This window comes from Arvicola amphibius, chromosome 5 (assembly GCF_903992535.2).
Source record: "Arvicola amphibius chromosome 5, mArvAmp1.2, whole genome shotgun sequence".
In the NCBI taxonomy this organism is placed as follows: Eukaryota; Metazoa; Chordata; class Mammalia; order Rodentia; family Cricetidae; genus Arvicola; species Arvicola amphibius.
The window spans coordinates 53,239,498-53,256,982 of NC_052051.1; the positions used below are offsets into that span (position 1 = coordinate 53,239,498).

Genomic DNA, 17,485 nt, shown 5'->3' on the forward strand with positions numbered 1-17,485 from the left:
AGACCTGAGAAAAATCCATGTGCGAGAGGCTGAATGGCTGAATGATACTATAAAAGGCTTTTATCCTTAGAGTTAGAAAAAACTTTAAAAAACTAAATCCCTAGCAATCTGTGGTCCCAGTGGCTCACACCTTGTAATACCAGCACCGAGAGACTGAGGCAGAGGGATTACCATGCACGCTATTTGTTTTGAAACAGAGTCTCATTGTGTTTGCCAGGCTCGCCTGGAACCGAGATATTCTTGCGTCTGCCTCCCTTATGCTGGGGTGTAGGTTTGTGTCACCTCACCCAGTGCCAGAGCTTTCTACCCTGTTTTTAACTTCATTTTATTTTCTATTGCGTTTAATTTTTGTGTGTAAGCTGTGTATGAGTGCATGATGATGCGCATGTGGACCCCAGAGGACAGCTTTCGGGAACTGGCTTTCTCCTTCTACCATGAGGATCCTAGGGAATAAAACTTGGGTTGTTAGTCTCGACAGCAAGTGCCTTGACCAACCAAGCCATTCTAGTGGCTCCTATTCTTTACCGGTGTTCTAAGTACCTGACCAGACTCATTCCAATGACACCAAGCTGAAGCCAATGACTTGTTAAATTGATTTGTCTCACGATTCCTATCATGATAAAAAAATGTTTGTGAGACCACTGTACATATTACTTTTGGGGAGAGGTGAAGAGAGTATTTCTTGAGACAGGGTCTCCTGTAGCTTTGGCCAGCCTGGAACTTGCTGGCCTTGAACTCCTGAACCTCCTACCTTTGTCTTCCAAATCCTATAATTATAGGCAAGAGACACCATGCTGCACATAGCACTTTCCTATAATAAGCCTTTTGATTCTTTCCAGTAACTCTACAGTAAGGGCAAAGCACAGTGCAGTAGGCACACAATTGTGGAAACACCTCTATAGCCAAGACGACTATGCCAAAACTGTAGGGCAATCAAAGTTGGTCTATCGATGAGCAGGCAATGCCGTTTGCCCACAGGTGATAGCTCAGAGTGTAAAAGCTAACTTAGGGTGAAGGCAGTGGTAATATCAATACATAGGAACATAGTTTGTTCCAAGTCAAGGGCCTGCAATACCACTCTAGGGCTGTCAAGAGGAACAAAATCAATATCTACCAAGTAAACGCATTGCATGCAATAGACAGTCAATACATATTTGCTAAACCATGGCTTTCAAAGTCAAAAGTCTAATCCTGCTAGACTTGGAATCTCTTAACTTGGTGTACAAGATTGGGAAAAGTGACTTTCATGAGTTTTGTCCCCTGTCAAGTGTCTGTCTCTGGTGATCATGTTTTACTATCCATCTTCCCTGTTTGGGGATGGTGTACCCAGGCCCTCCCACTCAACCCTCTGGGCCCTAACCCTTCCTCACAGTGCCATTGCTCCTGGAGAGTGAAGGGTTGATGTCTTGCCAGTGGGAAATGGGAGGCAGACCCAGTGCTGCTCTGGCTTTGGTGTAAGAAGGCAGGCCTAGATCCCGACCCCGCTGCAGGCAGCTAGCCACGTAGTCTGTACGGGAGAACTTCAGTGGACCTGGCCAGAAATCTGAAAAAGGAAGGCTAAAGCATTGGAGGAGGTCAAGGACAATCAATGCAGCCTCCAGCCCAGACCACTCCAACCAATGCCAAGAACATTTGAGCCATAGAGAAGGAATGGAGTCACGGTCAGTGGATCAGAAATTTTCCCAGCAAAGGATGACATACAGCCCTCAGCCCTGAGAACTCCCCCCTTCCTGGCTCTGCAGGTCCTGCTGGATATCTTCCCAGGGGTTAGAGGTTCACAGCCTGCAGAGACAGCCTTGGGCTCACCTCGCACATCCTCAACCACTACATGGTCCTCTCTCTCGGCAATCTGGGAAACCATGCCCAGCAGCAATGCATCCACATCTTTAGCACTTCGTAGGTTCGGGTGCTTAAGGAGTTGGGAAAAGAGGGACATGGATAATGGAGCCAGAGGTTGGGCAGCCCGGTGCCCTCCGCCACACTGCCACATCCTTGAGCCTACTCAGTCATGTCCTTTGCTCCTGGTGGGCATTTCTCAACTTTGGGTCAATTCTTCACTTAGGGAAAATGATATTCCCACACAAAGCCGATGTCTTGGAGCACAGAGGATCTTTAAACTTTTATTCTGCCCTAGATTTGACAATACGATGGGCAAGGTCACTAGACGCTCAGTTTTGCTCTCTCATTAGCTAGTTGTATGATCATGGTGGAGTCACAGGACCTGTCTGAACTTGCTGTTCTCCTTTTACTAGAGGAGAGCCCGGGACTAGTGGTATATATACTCCATGCTCAAGCAATTGCCTAGGAGGGATAACATTGCTGGGTGCCCCAAAGCCTCCAGGGACCCAGAGCTGTCAAGGGAGAGGAGATACCTAGGAGGAGCAGTGAATGTGGAACCACACTGAGCACATAGTGTCCCCTCCCCTCCTGTCTCTCATATCTAGGTGAGGATAGGGGACTGATTTTGACCAGGTACCCAAGCTGTCCCCTTGACTCTAGCCCATCCAAGCTGCCACTGCAGTCCCATTGTCTACCTTCTTCACATACTCAGACACATGCACATACAACACACACGCACAGCACATACATATATTAATCCAATATATGTCTCCAACTCTAACCTCTCGACTCCAGTAGCTGTTACAGACCCGGAGGGCTCTGGAGAAACTTGCGTTATTGGCAATCCTCTGGAAGTGGCAGCTGGCATCCCTAAAATGCAAAGAGCAAGAGTGGTTACTGAAACCACAGGGTCCTAATGTCAGACATCAGCTTTGGTCTCCAAGACTTCAGCCAGAGGTCCCAGGCCATAGCCTTTCCTATTTGCTGTGTAATCAAGGCATCTGACCTTAGTTACTGAACTATCTGACTTTTGGAAGGCCCTATCTCCCATCTGACCAAATGTCTGAAAGTTTGGCCATAAATATATTTTATCCACACCCTTTCCATGTGGATAAGAACACACACAGAGATAGCAGCCATGCACACACAGTTAGGAGTCCTTTGGTAGGCCTGAATGTTAGTTCTAGGGCCCTCAAAAATATCAAATACACTGATGCATACATCCTTTATGTAAAACAGCATAATATTTGCCTATAATCTATGTACATCAACCCATACAGTTTAAGCAATCTCTGAATCTTTGTATGTATGTTTTGCACAGACATATTCATTTTATGTTTGGATGTAGGTGCATGTGTGAGTGTGCATGTATGTTTGTACACATGTGTGTGGAGTCCAAAGTCCCTGGGTGTCAGTCCTTGGAAGCTGTTCACCTTGTTCTTTTGAGGGTCACTCACTGGGACCTGGGACCTGACAGTTAAGCTGGGCTGGCAAACCAGCCGTCTCAAAGGGTCGACCTGTCTCTGCCCGCTCAGCATGGGAATCACAAGCTTGAACCACCACATCTGTTTGTTTACAGGTTGGTAGTGATTGAACTCTTGAACTATGGGCCTTGTGCTTGAGTGGCAAGTACTTTTACCAATTGAGATATTTCCCCAGTCCCTACATTTTTATAATACTTAATATAACATAAATGTTGTCTAAATAGTCATTAGATTTTATCCTGTCAGGAAGAATGGCCCTAAAATGTCTACATTTTCAGTACAGAAGGAACTTTTCCAGATACCTAAAATCTGAGGTTGATTGAGTAGATAGGGACCCTAACATTGTAAGGGCTGACTATATGCACACTACATGTATGTACTTGCATTATGTACACATCATCTATACATAGTTTTATTTATATGTATGTGTGTATTGTTTTTTAGAGACAGTCTTGAGTAACCCAGGCTGGCCTTGAATTCTCTGTATAGTAGAGGACAACCTTGAACCCCTGTTCCTCTCGACTTCATCTCGAGTGCTGGGAAAAGAGACTATAAGGATGCACCACCTCTCTCTCTCTCTCTCTCTCTCTCTCTCTCTCTCTCTCTCTCTCTCTCTCTCTCTCCTTCTAAAGATGAAGTTTTACCATTTTGCCTACACTAGCCTTCTGAGCTCAAGCAACTCTCCCATATCAGCCTCCCAAGCAGGAGAGACTACTTTAGAGACCCGAGCCACTGCAACCAATTATATGTATGCATTTCTAAAGGATGTAAGCTTCTCTCTTTTGATCAATCAAGTGTATACTTCTGTAATCCAGCCTAGGAGGCAGAGGCAGGATGATCTTGGCAAGTTCCAGGCCAGCCAGGGCTACACAGTCCTGTCTGACAAAACCAGCAACCAAACACATACAAACAAAACACATGGTTGTGGGCTACAGACAGTCCACACCCTGCACAACGGTCTGTTCAAATCTCCTTTCTCCATTCTCACCATTCTCTCTAGAAACTAGCTGCTTCAAACTGATAGAACCCTGTCCTGCTCCAAGACACAAATATGTGAGCCCCATCCCTTACCTCATGTAGACCCCGGGTGGCACCATGGTGGAGAAGAACTGCTCAGAGGCCACCACAAACTCCGGGGAGATGCTGGGGTCCAGAAATGGATGGTATCCTGAGGTAGGAGGAGAATTGGACACATTAAGACTTTAAATACTCGCTACCACCCTTTCTTCAAATGATACTTAGCAGTCGCTCAGCCCTCCTCCCCATCGCCTCACCTGCATAATTTGGGGGAGTTTGCTTCAGGAAGCTGGGCAGCCACTCATACATCGCAATGTTCTGAGGGTAAAGAGGTATAAAAAATGTGTAGGGCTGGGCCAGGCAGGGTACTAAGCCCAGGAAAGCTTATGAGTAGACAAGAGGACTCAGCAAAACCAATGATGGGAGAAAAGATGTAAAAACAAGAGCACCAAGAACCAGGTTCTTCAAATATTTACTGAGAAGAAAATGTTAAGTAATGATCAAACCCAAAAATATCTGGCATAAACAGAGTTTTGCCTCTCTATCATGTACAGTAGTTTTTCCGAATCTCAAGGAAGGTGGACCATTTTGGAAAGGGGCATCATGGGAAGGGGCGTTGTCAAAGGCTGGGGAAGCTTTCCTAGCAGAGCTGGATCTCCCTGGATCCTGCACGCAGGTGGCCACGGGTCAGGTGGCACCACTCACCTGGTAGGTAGCAATGACCCTCTTGCGCGCATGCTGGAACAGCTCCTCATCCCCCCACTGTGGGTGCTCCCGCGCCAGCCTCCTGGCACAAAGGTTGTGGTAGCGAAACCACAGCAGGCCCAGCGCCTGCAGGAAGGGCTCCCTGTTCCCGCGCTGGGCCCCAAAGGCTGCATTCAATGTGGAGACAGAAGGAGTTGGAGGAAGGCAATGGGAGGTAGCATGAGCCAGGGGAGCCCAGACCCTTCCAGCCCAGTCCCCAACCCCATCAGCCTGATGCCTCCAACCCTGCTCCTGCCAGGATCCCTCAGTCTCACCATACATCTCCTGCGGCCTGCCCTGCTCCGTGGCGGGGTCCGGTGCCATCCACATGAGCAGAGGGTCCTGGGATTTCCGAGGGAATGCAGGATCGGCCCCCGATGCCAGCTGTCCTCCTGAGAAGCTCCTCAGCGTGTCACTCCACGAGTGAGAGGAGCCATAGATGGCACTGCCATCCAGCCAGCCGGTCACCTGGTTGGTCTGTGGGGACACATCAGTGAGGTGTGTGGGGGTCAGGTGCCTGAGGGCGGGAAAGAGCCTCATCCTGCCCAGCTTTCCCAGCCAGACCCCAGGTCTCCAGCAGGTCTAACCTCAGTCTCCCTTCCCGCCTGCCTGCCCCCCTGCCTGGCCACCGGCCTCACCAAGTCCCGGGGGTTGCTGGGGCTCTGTCCAGTCTTGTGGTCCCAGCGGCTTCTTTGAAAGGGCAACACTACGTCCCCACGCTTGTCGGGGTCGAACACGGGGTCCCCACGCGGGATGTAAATGTTGAGGAACTCTGCGGGGCAGCCTGGCGTTTCCACACTCACCAGGTCCGAGAGCACATGGTAGCCTGCCCATACATAATGCAGGAGGGATTGCCGGGCTAGCCAAAGGCCATGCTCTTTCCTGTCTCAGGTGTGGAGGCCTTACCCGCTTCTCGAAGCTTCAGGATAGTCATCTCCTATTATGGGCAAGTCCAAGCCCTGACCTCGACATCCCCTCCCAACTCTTTCTCCTGGCCTGCCTGTGCCTACACCTGCTCTAAGATGTTGTCATTGTCAGTTTGCCCTTCTCCTTGGTAACTGGGAGGTGTTCGGTGATGATGCCTCAGCAGGCAGGGTTGTCAGCACCAGCTCCAACACGCAGCGCTCGGAGCCTCCCAGAAGGCCTGCAGCCAAGCAGGAAGTCACATGGGAGCCAGCAAGGGCACCCAACATGGTCAGCAGAAGCCACCATTGCTGCAGGACCAGCTATTAACCCCCTGTTACTGAGCTTGTGACACCCCAACACCCCCATGTAGCCCTCTCTGCTGAGGTCAGAACCCTTCTCTCAGCCTGCTCTAGCAGCAGCCACTGGAGCAGCAGGGTCCCAGGGACAGTCTATCACAGTGTGGACACCAGCCCTCACCCCAAACGGAGAGATGCCCCTCTGCTCTCCTCCATGTCCTCTTCCAGCGCAAGGAAGATTCACGCCCTGCCAGGCTTCACTTCAGCGTGGGCCCTCCCTTCTTCTGCTTTTGCCTCTACCCTATTTCATGGCTTCCTCTTCCATCTCTCACGCCACCTTTGATCCTCCATTGCACCTTTCCTCATCCCTTCCCCCCCCCCCCCCGTTCCTTAGGCACTGAGGTGTTCAGCTGACGCCCACTGGCTCTACTCCTCCGGAGGCTGATGTTCTCACCGAAGAAGACGCCCAGGACTGTGCGGTTCCGCAGCGAGGGCTGCCCCGCAGGACCTCTCGTGGCCGTGTTGCTAAGGTCTCGGGGGTTAGGCAGGTAGGGTTCTCTCAAGGGCTGGTACACACCGTCGGCATAGCTGGCTGGAACAAGGCGCTGCAGCCGAGAGCCTGGCCCAGGAGAGGTAAAGACAAGGATGGATTTGGTGCATGTGTCTGTCTGCCCGTCTGTCTGTCTGTCTGTGAGTGCAAGTACCCGTAGAAGCAGAACCCCTAGGCCTGGAGTTACAGGGGATTATGAGATGCTGGATATAGGTGCTGGGAACTGAACCCAGGTCTTCTGTAAGAGTAGCAATTAGTACTCTTAATCACTGAGCCATCTCTCCACTCTAGGGAGCATTCTTGACCTCTATGCTCAGGCTTCCCTCCATACCTTGAATCCTGAAGCCTTTTCATTGGCAGCCTCTGATGACAGTTGTGATAGCCTTTTGTGATACTTGCCAACTCTCAGTCTCCACTGGAGGGTACCACCTTGATGCCTGGACTAACTTTGCCCTCACCTACCTTTGCTGCCCCATCTGTGCTCCATGAGGTTGTTATACCATCCATCAAATCGCTGTACCTCCCAAGAAATAGAGTTCTGAGCTCCTGTGTGAAAATAAAGGGAAAGAGGCCACTGGGCAGGTGCAGGCAGAGGGGACCAAGCAGGCCACGAGGGAACAGGGCCTGTGATTCTGATTCTTGAAAGACCAGGAGGAGGAAGTACCGCCCAGAGGGAGAAACCAGGGCAAAGTGCTGTCTACTCTTTAAGCCAGGAAGACTTGACTCCAAAAGTGGAAAACGGTGCACGACCATGCAGTGCCTGCTAACAATGGCCTCAGAGAAGAGGCGGAGCAGCACAAAGCAATGGGAAGGGGACACACAAGCTTGGACTCCTCCTATTGCAAGTCCTTGGGACACACAGCAGGATAAAAATCATCCCTAACCCTCAGATCCAGTAGGGAACAAGAGCCAGCCACACCCTGTAACTGGGAAGGACAAGTCATTCTGTGACCCGTCACTGGGCAGGAGCAGTGTGAAGAGGGACTTGGCTCTTTCTCACTGAGCAGAGCCCCTAGGCAGGGTGTGTTACTGCTATTCTGGTCTTTTTCCCAGTTTCTTGGGTGAGACCAAGGACTGATCCTGTGAATGACCTTGCCCCATCCTCCTTTGGAACATCTTGTCCCTCATTTCATCCCTCCTCTTCCTTTTCTTCTTCTTTTAATTTATTTATTTTATGTGTCTGGGTGTTTTGCCTGCATGAATGTCTGCATACTACACACGTGCCTGATGACCACAGAGGCCAGGAGAGGGCAACTGACCCCTCGAATTAGCATTATGGACAGTTGTGAGCTGCCATGTTGGAAGCTGAATCCAGGTCCTCGGAAGAGCAGCCAATGTTCTTAACTGCTGAGTCTCCATTCCAGCCCTAATTCCTGTTTATAATGCTACTGTAATAACCTACAGTCCAGGAGGGAGCATTTGTCTGATGGGGTGGGGGGGGAACTGAGGAAGCAGGACAAAAATGGAGGGTCTAGAATCTTCTTGGTCCGTAGGTCGGGTGACTAGCCAAACCCTACCTATCTCCAAGAAAAGTTAGAAGACTTCTCTGCTCGCCCGAGAGAACAGAAGAAAGGGCTCTAACAATGATCAATACCTCTGATTGTCCTTAGACCAAGCATAAGATCTCCAGGCTGTGGGTGCTGCATGCACAGGCACACTCACAGGAGGGGTGGTCAGGAAGGAAAACAACTAAAGTTCTAATATTAACCTGGCTAAAGACCTAGGACAGCAGGACAGTGACTCACACAAGACCCCTAGAATAAGATGAAATGGTGGTAGGCCAAGGAAGGAGTCTCTCCGGGAGAGTATATCTTAGGGGTAAGCGGCAATAGCTGGGAGAGAAAATGAAGTCACAAAGAATGGAGAGTATGGGAAAGAACTCAAACGTGAACAGTTTTAGCAAGGGAGAATGTAGGGTCCATATCACTGTCTTGCCACTGCCCGCCAGGAGGTGCTGCTTCACAAGGTTCATCTTCATGTATCACCCTTAGATGCAAAACACCTTTGAAGTTCGCTCTTGCTTGCTTGTCTCAATCCTGGTGCCTCTATCTCCAAAGTGCTGGGTAGCTGCCAGGTGCCACCACACCTACCATCCACCATTGTGGGTCCAGTTCCCGCTTCAGAGCTCTGGATCATAGGGAACAGCCACTAATTCTAAAGTTCTCAGACTTCCAAAGCTGGAATTGCTGTGGGCTGTATTGTGTTCTGATGCTATTATTTTATTTTGCACTTTTTTCCAGCACTGTGGATGAAACCCAGGACCTTATATATGCTGGGCAAAATCTCTACCACTGAATTATATTCCCTGCCTAAGAGCATTTTATTTTAAAAACACTGGTGACTCCTCTTCAGCCTTGAATTCAATTTTACCCTAAGATGCTTTATTATCTTACACATCTACTCAATCTTTCCTATGCCAAGTCAGGAGAACTTACCTTATCTAAAAGGATAGAAGACAGTGGAGAGAGAAAGAGCCTCATACTAGAAGAAATCATTTTTATTCTATCATCTCCCCATTTATTCAAGAGCTAGAAACAAGAGCCTGGCATGTATAGTGTATTATATCTTCTTGAGATTAAGGTTGTAGAAACGATAGCACACATCTCTGTAGAAGACAGAGGACAGAGGTTCTCTGCTCATATGCACACTTCTTCCCCAGTCTGTACTCACCCAAACAGGACGATGTCCCAACCAGGAGGATCCAGGCCAGAGCTAGGGGGGATCCCATGGTGAAAATGGTAGTGAGGGATTAAGTGTTAGAATTCTTCAAAATAGAGACCTGGAAAAACAGAGGATAGAAGAATGAGCTCAAGCCCTTTGTGAGAGTCAGGATAAGGCTTCTGCAAGGCCTCTAAGAATCCAGGCCGAGCAGAACCTGGAAACAACCTAAATGCCCCTCGAGCGAAGAAAGGATTGGGAAAATGTGGTACATTTACACAATGGAGTACTACACAGCAGAAAAAAAATAATCACATCTTGAAATTTGCAGACAAATGAATGGAGCTAGAAAAAATCATACTGAGTGTGGTAACCCAGACCAAGAAAGACAATTACCATATGTACTCACTCATAAGTGGTTGTTAAACATAAAACAAAGTAAACCAGCCTACAAATCACAATCCCAGAGAACATAGACAACAATGAGGACTCTAAGAGAGACATACATGGATCTAATCTACATGGGAAGTAGAAAAAGACAAGCTCTCCTGAGTAAATTGGGAGCATGGGAACCATGGGAGAGGGTAGAAGGGGAGGGTAAAGGCAGGGAGGGGAGCAGAGAAAAATGTAGAGCTCAATAAAATCAATAATAATAATAATAATAATAATAATAAAAGAATCCAGGCCGGGGAGTTGGGCCCAGGAGGCGTGTTCAGCAAAAAGCAAGCGCCTCACTCTCTCTGAAGCCTCTCATTCATTCAACAACTGACTAATGAGCACACACTGTGCACAGAACTGGCCTAGGCTCTGGAGACGACGTGATAAACAAAGCAAAGCCAACCTTGCTCCTGTGGCCTTTAGTTTCTGAGTAGTTGAAAACCCTTGCACAGTCTGCTCCAGTGCCCGCGCCTAACTTGGGAGGAGGGAGCAGAGAAACCCAGCTGAGGTCTCAGGTCTGCTGCTCATCCTCTGTGGGATCTGAATGTTAAAACATTCATCTGGTTGCACCGTCCTGGCTAGGAATGTGCCTGAGCTGCTTGTCTCCCTGCAAGGCAGCCAGCATCCGATGTGGTGATGAAGGTGACTTCAAACCAAAAGACCGGGCGGCCCGCTGCAGTGCAAGTGCCACAGAGGCTGGAGCATGGCTCCTGTGAGCAGACTCAAGGGAAGTGCCACATCATTGCTTGGTGTTTCAGGCCGGCTTTCCCTCCGCTGGCCAACAGGGAAACAGAGGCAGCAGGAGACTCAAGCCAGGACTCCTCTGGTGAAATTTCACTGAAGATGTCCTAAGGACAACCTGAAGATTGGAGAGGGAGGGGAGGGTAAAAGTCCTGTGCTCAGGGAAGGCCCCATCTTCAGCCAGAACTCCTGACCAGGCTCTCCAGTCAAAGGAGAGAAGCCTGCGAGTGGTCTTGTCCCCTCTCCATCTCCTACTAAACAAGGGGGGGGGACCCCTAGCTCCTGCCTCATCCCCCAGCTCAGCATCCCCTCTATCCTAGAGATTCTTCAGGGTATGGCCTTGGGTAACGTTCGAAGAGCTGGGCTCTGGATAGTTGAAGCCTTGAACTGGATGTGGAGGAGTGACTGTCTATGGTTGTTTCCCTAATCCAAATAGTCCGACCTCTTTCTCTTTCTAATGTGGTAGATACAGCAGTCAAGCTCTAACAGCCTGTGGGTGTTCAGGCCAGACTGTGGGGACAAGCTAGAAAGGAAGAGTGGCCATGCTGAAAACCTCTCTGTGGGTAGGTAATCCTCCGCGATTTACACAAGACACTTGGGCGTGGTAACTTCCCAATTTGGAAATGGAGGCACAACTCCAGGGCAATGACGCTCCGGGCAGTGGCAGAATCAGGGAGAGTACCAGCCTGCCTCGTTCTTGTCCACATGGCTGTGTTTCCAGACCACAGTCTTAGAATGGTGATTCTATTGGCCCCGGGGTGGGAGTGAGGGAAAGATGAGTTAAGACCTATTCCAACCTAAAAGATGAAGAGCAGGAAGTAACGCCTGTATACTAAAGACCCCGAAGTCCCTCCTTGGCATGACGTGATGGCGCCAAGAAACCCTTTAGGCCCAAACAAACTAGGTCATACAACATGCTCAGGACCAGATGACCCTGTTTTTTCAAAACCTCAGCGTGCTGAGCTCAAGCCTTAGCGAGATCCCTTTCAGCCTCGGGGAAGGATTGGAGGTACACGAGGCTCCGATTCCCGTTCTGCGGAGAGGAGGGCCACCGATCGGTGTTCCTTTCCCCTCTATCCCCGCCCTTGGAGCCCCCTCCCTTGGAGCACCCATTCCCGCGGGTCAGGAGAAACGTTCTTGAATCTGACCTTAGCCTCTCGTCCCCCAGTCTGGGACTGTGATTGGCTCCGGCCTGGCTCCGGGTTCGCGGTAGCCCGCTCGGTTCTGGCTGCCTCTCCAACTCTGAGCCGGGGCGGGCGGGGCTCGGGGCTGAAGAACGGGTAGCGCGTCCTGGCGCTGGGGCGGGGCACAGTTGGGCGGGATAGAGGCTGGCGCGGGACCCGCCGAGGTGCTCCTAGGGGACCCGAGCGTGAAAGGTGAGACCATGTGGGGTGCAGGGCTCCTGCGGTGACAAGGGTTCAGTCAGTGTGGCCGTGTGGGAGGCGGGAAGGGCAAGTCTCCCTTAACAAGTTGGAGGGGGCTGAGGAGAGGGGTGGGAGACCCGAGAGGGTGTGGGGCAGGCGGGCTGTCCCCATATCCTCGCCACACAGTCGGTGTCAGGGTTCTAAAACAAAGATAATCATCCAATACCTACTTCCAGATCAGACCTGGCTCCAAAGCAAGACATCCATCTGTCCCCAAAACCTGTAAGTCTGGGTAACCAGGGTTCCTCGTGAGAACCTCCCAGGTTTCACCGTCCTGCGAGCCTGGTCGCCGGGTTTGCGTTGCAGCTTCCAGGGGCGCTGGCGTGGGTAGGGACTAGGAGGTCTCGGTGGGCGGGGTGTGGCTGCACAGGGCCCAGGCGCCTGAGCACTGTCCTAGAACTCGGGTCCGTCCGGTGTCCGAGGGCGGGGTGCCAGGGACGAGAAAGTTGAAAATGACTTTCAATGGAAGGCGGCAAAAACACCAGGCCGGGCTTATGGGGGTCATAACCTGGTCCGCATTTGAGTTAGAAGAATGGGAGGTTGGACGGGACCTTGATGGGACGAAGTGAATAGTTTTGGTGACCAGACGTCAACGTCGTCAACGTCTGGACCTGATTCCGGTCCTATCCCCACGACCAGGAGCATTGCGAGTGCGTTCCCAACGGAGGAGACGAGCGCGGGTGCCACGTACAGTATCTGAAAGAGAGGAAGGTAGGGAACCACGGATCGCGTGTGGGTGCGGGGGGTCTGTGCGGTTTCCAGGCGATCAGACCTTGAAGTGCTGCTCCAGCACCGACCCCTAGGGGCGTACTTCTTGAGTCTACACAGACCAATCAATTCGGGGGTGGGGGGGTGAAGGAGAAAGTCTTAAGAAATTAAGACAAGGCAAACTTCTTAAGGCTATAAAGTCACATGATTTCTTTATTTCTCTTAACTGGAGTTTGGGTAGGTCGGATTGCTCAGTTCCCCATCCCTGAGTCCATAACCATCCATCACTGGGGAATCTCTCTCTCTCTCTCTCTCTCTCTCTCTCTCTCTCTCTCTCTCTCTCTCTCTCTCTCTCTCTCTCTCTCTCTCCCTCTCCCTCTCTCTCTCCTCTACCTTCCTTACGAAGGAGGACTAGGCATTCCTGAAAATGACTCCCTTTAGCCAGCCAAGCTAAATTTCTCATGGGTTTTACTTCAGCCAGAGAAATACACCATCACATTCTGTAGCCACTCATCACCCATCAGAGTGCTTAGACACGAAGATTAGACATGAAGATTAGACATGAAGTTGCCTTCATAGGGCGCTAGCAGTCCTTACTCTGCAGGGGGTGGGGGTGGGGGGGAGGCAGAGGAAGGCTTTAGGAAGAAAATCTTGTCAAGTTTCAAGAGAAGTTCCATATCACCTACCAAACCTGTTGACTTTGAGTGATGAAACTGGGCATTACTAGGCTGGGTTTTCTTCAAGACTGTTAACTTTATCTCAACCCACCCATCATAGAAACACTGGAAATCTGGAAATCCACTTCATCTTGATATAGGAAAGGACTGATGACTACATCAGAAATACTACTGAACATGGGGAAGCCTTTAGTACTTACAGGTGCCCCCCCCAGGCCATATGAGAAAACAGAACCCCAAAGAGAAGGAATTGGGCCTTCTCAGTGAGAAAGCACCAAGTCATCTCAGGGATCCCTGTGAAGAACTATAGGTGTCTAGTTAGTGAGCATGACAGAGTCTGGGTGCACCCGTCTTCTGTCTTTCTGTCTGTGGTTATGTAAGTCTGTATTTGACAGTCTTATGTGTGTCAGTATAGACTGTATGTCATAGCAGTGAGCTGAGAGACCAGCGGGTAAAGTTAACATTGATGTGAGATTTTGCTAGATTAGAGCCAATTCTGCTGCCAGACTTCATTTGTCAAGCCTGGGAGAGAAAGATGGTCCCAAGAGAAACACAGGCTTTGTGGAAAAAAAGCAGAGTCCTGCAGCCTTTCAAAAAAAAAAAAAATCAATCTCTTCATGCAGGAACCCTGTTAGCATAATAATGAAGCCAAATTAGGACCAGTCATAAAAATTCAACTTTACTACATCAGGCAGTGCAGAGTAAGGAATCTCCACGCCATGAAAGTACATGATTAATGGAAGGGACCAAGCAAGGCAAATGTCGTCACCAGCTATCATTTGCTCTAGTCATCCTTAATACATACTTTGGAGAATCGGAAATGTTAACAATGTCCTTCTGTACCTGAGATAAAAAGCCTTTTGTTAGTGTTTCTTTGACGCATCATGTTAATAGAGATGAGCCATGCTCACGAAACTTTCATAACCTCTCATTAAAATAAGCACAGAAATACTAAGTGTATGCGATCCCGACCAAGATGCATTACGTTAGTTAATACGGGTTCTTTTTCACTTCTCACATTTGTGTGTGGGGGTCTCTGTGTGTGTGTGCATGCATCCTATGGCATGAATGGGGACACCAGAAGACAACTTTCAGAAATGAGTTCTCTCCTTCCACCATTGTGGCTTCTAGGGATCAAACTCAGATTTCCAGGCTTGGCAGCAAGCACCCTCCCCCACTGATCCGCGTCACTGGTTCTAATATGACTTCTTTCTATGAACAATCTAGCTTTATCTTAATTCATGTCTTCTTTTTCTCCTCTTCCCCCTTTCCTCTACTTCTTCCCATCATCAACATCATTATTATCATATAACCTTGGATTGCCTTGAACTCACTGTGTAGATCAGGCTTGCCTCCCAAATTAAAGGAGTGTGCCACCATGCCTGGCTATCCTAACTAAGACCTAAGGCCTTCTACGTTGTATAGCCAGCCCTTCTTCCTATATAGACTTTCTTAGAAATGGCTTCAGTTTTGGTACATAAATAAAAATTCACTACAACAAAAAAAACATATGCTTCACAATGTCACTAGGCCAGCAAGACAGCTCATCCAGTAAAGGCACTTGCTGGGTATGCCTGCCAACCTGAGTTAAAGCTTCAGAACTCACATAAAGATGGGAGGATACAATCAACTCCACAAAGATGTCCTCTCATTTCTAAATGCCTGCCGTGGGAAGTACACACACACACACACACACACGCACGCACTCATACACACACACACACACATACACATACGTATGCATGAATTAATAAACACAAACATTTAAAAATAAAATGTTACTGTTATTTGTTTTATTTTAAAAGGATCTATTTTATTTTTAAAAATTATGTGCACGAGTGTTTTGCAGGTATAGATGGCAGTACACCATGTACATGACTGTCACCTGTGACTGTCACCTGCAGAGGCCAGAAGAGGGCATCAGATCCCCTGGACCTGAAGTTAACAGACAGTTGTGAGCTGCCATGTGGTGGTTGGGAATTGAATACAAGTCCTCTGCAAAGAGCAGCAAGTGCTCTTAACTAACCTCTGAGCCATCTTTCCAGCCTCTTATCTATACATTTCTCAGCTGAGCTTACAATGTATGTTTCATGTTCAACTAAATACAAATATTTGTGGTTTTGTGTTTACTATTCTTAGAGACTCTAGCTATTGGAAGAGGATTTCTAGACAGTTTTTTTTTTGAGATTACTAAATGTAGATCAGGTTCACCAGATCCCTTCTGGTGCAGCTTTGAGTGGGTGGCACTCAGGGAACGTGAGTGAGAGGACATTGTGGGTAATGAGGGGGACAGAGCTCCCTCTTGTGCAAAGACTCAGAAGGAGATGCCCACGGGAAGAACTCATTCATATTCATTAATTTGATCCAGAGTTTGATTAGAATGTGCTCTATGAAGATGATACAAAGATGGGAAGATTAAATCTCTGCCCTCAGGGAGACTCTGTCTAAAGCAGAGACAAATGTTCAGGGTGATGGCGTGCAGTCATTATTGGGACCATGAGATACACTCAAAACACCGGGAATGGGAGAGTGGGAAACCCTCCCGTTGGTCCAATGGCATTAGAGGGAACTCCACAGAGAAGGCAGAATGAGCTGAGGTTTGATGTGAGGAAAGGCATTCGCCAAGGCTGGAACAGCACACACAAAGGCAAGAATGCTCAGAAGCATGTCAGCCATGGGGAGGGGAGGAAGGGGCGCTGCTCATGAAGCGCTTTCTATGTGGGGGTGAGAAAAGTAGATTCTACCCAGTGCAAAGAAGTGAAATGATTACATTTGCTTATTAGAAAACGTTTTTCTTGCACCAGGCAAGAGAGGATGAGACTAAAATCAACAGAGCAGTAGTGAAGGCAGCCGCTGGATAATTTCAGGAAAGTCTCCGGGGGTATGATAGCTTGTTCAGGCATCTTTGACGGTGGTGAAGCTAAGAAGCAAAGAACACAGAATGAAGACAGAACAGCAGAGAATTCCCTGTTTATTTCTGAGAGCGTTCTTTGCAATTTGTCCATGTCCAGCCTCATTCCATCCCCATAATAACCCTCTGAAGGAAACTTTATTATTTCTGGGTTTTTTCTCCAATGAAACTGTATAGAGATGAAGTTGCTAAAGACAGAGGCAGAATGCAAACCCTTTGACTCCCAAACTGCTTTCTTTACCTTCCCACTTAGCAATCTCCCTGCTCAGATTAAATTATGGGTCCTCCTGGTAATGTAGGTCCCTGGTGCAGATCACACTTGGGGGGAATGAGCAGACCAGGGACATTGGCTCTAAGGTTCTCTCTTCACCCCTGCTCTTGATATCTCTGAAGCTGGGGTGCATCTTATTACAATGGCTGTTAAGGTTTAAATGAAGTACTTTTTCTTCTCCATGATCGTGAGATAACAGTGTGTCTTGCAATGAATTCTGTCTAAAAGCTGATGAAATGACCAGGTATCATTTTATTAATGCCCTGTGTATAAAGGGACAAACAAGAGTCAAACAAGCTCTAAGATCAATCAGGCAACAAAGCAGAGAAGACCAAAGCCAGTATTTGAGTTGAAGAACCACGTGGGGGGGGGGGGTGTGATGAACGGAAGGGGCCTATGTTGGTGATGTGTGGAATAGTAAGACCTCTGGTCCCAGCACTGTGCCTGACAGTGAGCAGGGATTCCTGCAATGCCTAGTCAGGCTGTTCTGGACTCACCAGTCCCAGGAGCTAGGATGCTTAAGCTCTAGTGATAAACTCAGACTGTACACTTAGCAGCTTCTTGGTCTTTGTTCCTTTGGAGACTGAAGAAGAAAGGCAATCTTTCCCTAAGCAATCTGCTCCATCTCCTACCCTTATGGCTTTGTTTGATAGTAAATGCAGTTCTTTTTATGTTTTGTGATCTGCCTGTACTAGAGTCTGGGGAGAATAAAAGAGAGGTGTTTTTTTTTTTTCCCTTTAGATATTCTCAGAAGAAATAGAAAAGGCCCAAAGGTGATGATGGCACTTATTTAGAGGGCTGAGTGGTTAGGAAGGGACCAC

At 48.7% G+C, this 17,485-nt stretch overlaps 1 protein-coding gene across 1 annotated transcript in view; it reads right to left on the reverse strand.

The window, feature by feature from the left end:
* Duox1 (dual oxidase 1) overlaps nt 1–9,564 on the reverse strand; it is a 31,908-nt gene extending 22,344 nt beyond the window's left edge. Inside the window, exons 1-11 of the mRNA XM_038330641.1 lie at nt 9,507–9,564; nt 7,299–7,382; nt 6,741–6,905; nt 5,723–5,910; nt 5,360–5,561; nt 5,046–5,212; nt 4,598–4,658; nt 4,395–4,491; nt 2,622–2,709; nt 1,807–1,909; nt 1,371–1,543 (exon numbers count right to left, since the gene is read on the reverse strand). Coding sequence (XP_038186569.1) covers nt 1,371–1,543; nt 1,807–1,909; nt 2,622–2,709; nt 4,395–4,491; nt 4,598–4,658; nt 5,046–5,212; nt 5,360–5,561; nt 5,723–5,910; nt 6,741–6,905; nt 7,299–7,382; nt 9,507–9,564 — 1,386 coding nt within the window. The remainder of the gene's footprint in view (nt 1–1,370; nt 1,544–1,806; nt 1,910–2,621; nt 2,710–4,394; nt 4,492–4,597; nt 4,659–5,045; nt 5,213–5,359; nt 5,562–5,722; nt 5,911–6,740; nt 6,906–7,298; nt 7,383–9,506) is intronic.
* Nucleotides 9,565–17,485: the final 7,921 nt, after the last annotated feature.